This window comes from Hylobates moloch, unplaced genomic scaffold, assembly GCF_009828535.3.
Source record: "Hylobates moloch isolate HMO894 unplaced genomic scaffold, HMol_V3 SCAFFOLD_5, whole genome shotgun sequence".
Classification (NCBI taxonomy): domain Eukaryota; kingdom Metazoa; phylum Chordata; class Mammalia; order Primates; family Hylobatidae; genus Hylobates; species Hylobates moloch.
Window position 1 is genome coordinate 102,439,089 of NW_026652280.1, and position 5,638 is coordinate 102,444,726.

Consider the following 5,638-nt stretch of genomic DNA (forward strand, 5'->3'; position numbering starts at 1 on the left):
AACCTAAATTTCTAACAATGATAGACTGGATTAAGAAGATGTGGAACATATACACCATGGAATACTATGCAGCCATAAAAAATGATGAGTTCATGTCCTTTGTAGGGACATGGATGAAACTGGAAACCATCATTCTCAGCAAACTATCTCAAGGACAAAAAACCAAACACAGCATGTTCTCACTCATAGGTGGGAATTGAACAATGATCATTAGAATTTCATTTCAATGTGGTTAACTGTATCCACATTTTCATTTATGTATTCTAGATTTTGTGTTATTTTGAAAATCTTCTCAATAAATTAACTACATTTTTGGCGTGTTATTGCATTTGTAGTTATACAGCTATAAATATTTGACAAAACTCATTTAATTTTACTTTTAATTTTATTGAATTTTGTTGCATGCAAATTATACAGCACTAAATGTGATTTAATTTTTTTACAATGCAGATTCATTTCATCTATGTGCATGTACACATGTGTATGTGAATGCACGCACATACAATATGGAGGAGGAGTCCGGGGAGATTGTTAGTGGCAGGAGTGGGGAACGAGGAACACAAGAATGAAGAGGTGATAGTGGGAAGGAGGATGAAGTCAGCCTCCTGGCCATGCCTGACGGATGCAGTTACATAGGTGAAAGGAACTAGAATTTGAAAGAAAAATATTTCTCAATGCTATTTCAGTCCCTTGGTTTAAAAGGAAAACACAGAAAGAAGAAAAAACACAAAACACACAAAAATGCAAGCTTTTTCCTCCTGACCCCTTTCCCCATCCTCTGTCCACCAAGGCCTCAGCAGCCACCAGCAGACACAGGGGAGGAGAACAAGGATGACACAAACAGGAAAATCAAGCAGGCTGGTAGCAAGTTGGGGGGCAGATTCTGGATTTTATTTCTTCAGTTCAGGCAGCAGAATACAGCAGCGTGAGCTGTGGAGGAACTAGGTGTGTGCTTTGGAGTTCCCAGGGCAGCCATGGATATGCAGACGAAAGTCTCTAAATGCCATTAAGGAGAAAGATTTTGGGTTTCCTGACACCAAAGCAGAGGGATTCTCCAGGCAAGACTTCAAGCTTTTACTGGAACCTCTCAGCTATTCAGGCAGAATCAGAAGGAAGAGGAAGTGAAGGTCCACTTCAGCAGCAGCCTCCAGAGTGCTGGCTGCTGCCCCCTTCACAGCAGCTGGAGCCCCCCGAGGGCTGGCTGCAGCAGCCAGAGCTCTGGGGTCTGTGACAGTGGGACCTGCGGCGCCTATGGTGGCTCAGGCAGCAGCCACCTCCCCCAGAGCTGCAGTAGCCCCCAGAGCTGGAGCCACAGCCACCCCCAGAGCTGGAGCCACAGCAGCCTCCGGAGCTGACACTGCAGCAGGAAGAGACTGGAGGGCACTTAGGGGGACACTTAGGGGCGGGGCACTTGGGAGTGCACTTGGGAGGGGGCTGGCACTGCTGCTGGCTCTGCTGGCAGGACATCTCGGCAGTAGGTACTTAGGAGCTGAAGGAGAGTCAGACAGAAAATCAGACCTAGGCAGAGGCCACCCCTGCCCCTCTGACACTCCTAGCATGACTTATAATTATAGAAACATTATGTCCAGTAGTTTCACTTCCAATACTTTCCCAAATTATCTCATTATCTCTTTGCAAGCTCAGGATACTCTTTTGTGTTATCTGCTACACAAAATAGTAAACTAAGACCAAACAGTATTACAAAATGCATCTGACAGTCCAAAGTGTTGTAAGTGAAGGAAGAAATTATTCCAAATATGTCTTCACACCCTGAAATTATATGATTTATAGGTCATTTAGGGAAAATTATTTCTTAAAGAGAAAAAGTAATCACTACCTTTTGTAACTTGCAAGGTAGTTTTACTCTGTAAGATACATATTACAAAAGATCTTGCATATTACTGGCTCAGTAAACTTACTTTGTTGAAGCAGAGACAGACAAACCCATAAATTCCTGCAGCCCTGGAATTTGAAACCTGGCCTCCTGATCTTAGGCTGGAGCTCAGACTTCCTCAGCTCACCACCTGCTCAGGCTGATGGGCGGGCATGGTGAGTCTCAGGCTTGGTGTGTCCTAATCAACCTGGGAAGTTTGTGAACAAATCCCAGACCCATAAAAATGTCGGTTCCATAAGCCCAAAGGAGCCTCTGGTCCCCTGTCCATGGCTCCAGCTCTTCCCTGCAGACAGGGACAAGGTTGTATTTTCAGAGGTGGGCTTCCTTCCTGTGGCCTATCAGAGTGCCCCAGGTCTCTGTGCTTCAAGGTTTCCCATCCTGAGAGGCCTGCTGTACCCTACAGCAGTTTTTTTGGAGCCCAAAGGCATAGCCAACCAGTTTTTCTTTCTGTCCCAGTTGTTACCAGTCTCCTCCCCGCCGGAGGCCCTGCCCACCACCCCTCCTACCCTGATCTGAGCATCCCTGTGTGGAAGCCCCTGCTCCTGTTCCCAGAGGACACATACCAAAGTCACAGGCAGCACAGCGTCCTTCAGCACTTCAGGAAGTGAGTGAATGGGGTGCTCTGGCCCTGAGCCCTTTTATCCCAGGCTGGGTTTCTGCCTCCTGTGGTGAGACAGGGCCTGGGCATGAAAGGACTCACCTCCTGATACCCACATTGGTCCTGTGATGGGTAGTGACTGGCAGCTCTTCACCTGCCTCCCTCCCTAGGCTGAGGGCACCTGCTGCTAGGTAGGAGTAGGGCTGCTTAGAAACAAAGGGTGGGGACAATTTATACATGACCTTCTGCCCCATTCTTCCTGGTAAATCCCAGCCTTGACCGCTTTTTAGTTCTCGTTTTTGCACATTGGCCCCCAATTCCTTTGTTCCTTCTTGTTGCCCATGGAACTCATTGGCTCTTGGCAGCTGAGTTTGGACTGTAATTTAGAGATTCTTTCACATTTTCCCTGTTAAGTCTAAGTAATCCTCCCAGGCTACCGGGGGTCAGCTAACTTCTTTCTGCAGCCCAAATCTGCCTGCTGCCTGATTTGGATAGCCTCCAAGGATTTTATGTGTTTAAATTGTTGAGAAAAGAAAGCAAAAAAGGAAAATATTTTACAACATATAAAAATTATATTAAATTCAAATTTCAGGCTTCTTAAAGTTTTATTTCTCTGACTCAGTTAATGAGCCACATTCATTATTTTATTGATTGTGTCTGTGGTACTTTTCACGCTACAGTAGAGAGCTGAGTAACTGGGATAGAGATGCTATGGTTCCCAAAGCCTAAAACATTTATTCCTTAGAGTTTGTAAAAAACAAAAAATGCTGACCCCTGATGCATTCCATTAAGAGCTTGCAGTCAGACAGGCTAGAAAACTGTCCTGGTTCTGCCACCTAGTAGCTGTGTATACTTGTGAAAATTACTTAACTTGACTCCTTTTTAGTTTGTTGTTCTTGTTTCCTCCTCAGTTTAAAAGTACAGATAGTGATACAGATATCTCACAGGGTATTGAGCTAGCCAGTAAACTAATACAAGGAAAAAGTCTGGTAGAAGATCCGTGACATGATAGACCCTTAAAAAATGTGACGCCTACGTATGCGTCATTAAAGGAGTAGGTATTTTGAAGTCATAGATGCTTTCCAAGATGGAGGGGGTGGGGTATAAATCTGGGATTTGGGATTGTTTGTTTTTTTCTATTATTTCCTTTTTTAATGTTTAAGACCCCTTTGTTCTGCCAAGTATATTGATGTCTTTGACTGTGAAGTAGGAATGACTGAATGTGAATAGGGAAGGCATTTGTGTGGAGTAGGAGAACTCTAGAACTCTATATCGCTCCACGTAGAGTGAAAAATCCCAGAGTTTCCAAGGACCCTGTGTTGGGAAGGAGGGAAGGGCACACATGGGGAGATGGAAGGGGAGAGGGGGACTTGGGGGAAGGCCAGGCCTGAGGTGCAGGACACTGTCCAAGACATGATGGGAGAGCCTCTAGAAGCTTTTGCACCTCAGCAGCTCCCTCCTCCTAGGTTTCCCCCTATTGTCTCTGCTTCAAAAGTGTTTTCTTTCCCTCTAGTTTGAGTAGATGAAGGGAAAGAGCAGGAGTTCCTATCTGGTTCAAGTTTGTGTACAACAATATGGTGAGCTTTTCCAACATAAAACTAATTCATGAATTAGAAGGTGTACTAAAGCCAGAATAAACATGTGAGGAAAAACCCTCTCTTTCCTGTCAGTGGTAGAAATACTGAGGGAGCATCTAAAATTCTCCAGAGCCTGAACCAATATAATGCATTAGTGATATCTAGGTCACAAGGGGAAGAGTGAAGATAGTTCACAAGTAATTGCAAAATATAAATATGTTTGTGCATGTGTATTGGGGTATCCAAATAATATATACACTAAATGTGTGTGTTTATATAAACATACACACACATCATATATTTTATAGTTACTCTGTGTGTACATATTTTCTTAGCTGTTTCTCTGCCTCTCACCTTCTTGGTTTCTCTCTCTAGCTCTTCTTCATTAGAACTGTTCTAGAAATAATTGCCTGTGACCTTAATAGAGTGATCAAACATCCCAGTTTGCCAGCAACAGTTTGGGATCATACCTTTTGTCTCAACATATATTATCATAAACCTTCTTTTTGATCTCAATTGTGTCCCAGTTTGGATGTAAATAGTCATGCTACCATTGAACAAGTCTTCTCAAAGTCTTTAGCTGATTCATGATAAAGCATTCAAGGACGTGTGTGATGTGACCTTATTCTATTTCTACAAGTTTTTCTTTTCTTTTCTTTCCGCCCACCCCCGCTCCCCCACTTTTTTTGAGACAAGGTCCTGCTCTGTCACCCAGACTGGAGTTCTGTGGTGCAAATCAGGGCTTACTGCAGCTTTGAACTCCTGCTAGAACTACAGGCACACACCATCATGCCCAGGTAATTTTTAATTTTTTTGTAAAGTTGGAGTCTCATTATGTTGGCCAGGGTCTTCTTGAACTCCTTGCCTCAAGTGATCCTCCTGCCTCAGCCTCCCAAAGTGCTAGAATTACAAGCATGAGCCACTATGCCCGGCCAACTGCTTTGCTTTTTCAGAGAAGAAATCCTGTACAGCTGACTTGGTCAGTTAACTCTACTTTGAACAGACTACTCCTTGCCTTACCTGTGTTTTGCCTTATGTGATGTATCTCTGAAACGAGATTGAATATTTTGTTTGGATGTGATGTGTGTATCTTTTATCAGCGCTTAGAGCAAGGATATGCATGTAGTCATTTCATCAGCATATCATAGCACCTGAGAGCTTGCAAATAGCTTTTCCATCTGACTTGAGATCATCCCATATGGGATTGATCCTAAGACAGGCACAGCGATAAGTGCTGGCCATATCCTTTGGAAAGATGCCTCTGTATTATTCAAGGATGATGTTTGTACTTAGGTTGTACCAAAGGGCTTTGTTATTGTAGGAGAGGTCAGGGTATTGATTCTGTGGCTTACACAGGAAGTACTACTCATACACCCAGCTCACTGATTCCTGGTATGATGGTATGATGGGGCTGACATGCCACTGAGCCATGCCTCTGTCTCCAGGAAGGGCAGCACCCAACATCAAGTACTCTGACTTGGGTTTGGTGATAAATCAGCAGCATGGTTGTAGTATCATGAGGACTCATTGCTAAGCCTTGGCTATTAGATTTAAATTGGCTGGATATCA

At 43.8% G+C, this 5,638-nt stretch overlaps 1 protein-coding gene across 1 annotated transcript; it reads right to left on the minus strand.

Annotated features, from left to right (window-relative positions):
* Window positions 1-366: 366 nt before the first annotated feature.
* LOC116468327 (late cornified envelope protein 1C-like) lies at window positions 367-2,508 on the minus strand. The gene is made up of 2 exons (XM_032151946.1): window positions 2,458-2,508; window positions 367-1,489 (listed from the first exon to the last, which is right to left on the minus strand). Exon 2 carries the CDS (start codon window positions 1,465-1,467, stop codon window positions 1,135-1,137), a length of 333 nt encoding a protein of 110 aa, XP_032007837.1. The 5' UTR covers window positions 1,468-1,489; window positions 2,458-2,508; the 3' UTR covers window positions 367-1,134.
* Window positions 2,509-5,638: the final 3,130 nt, after the last annotated feature.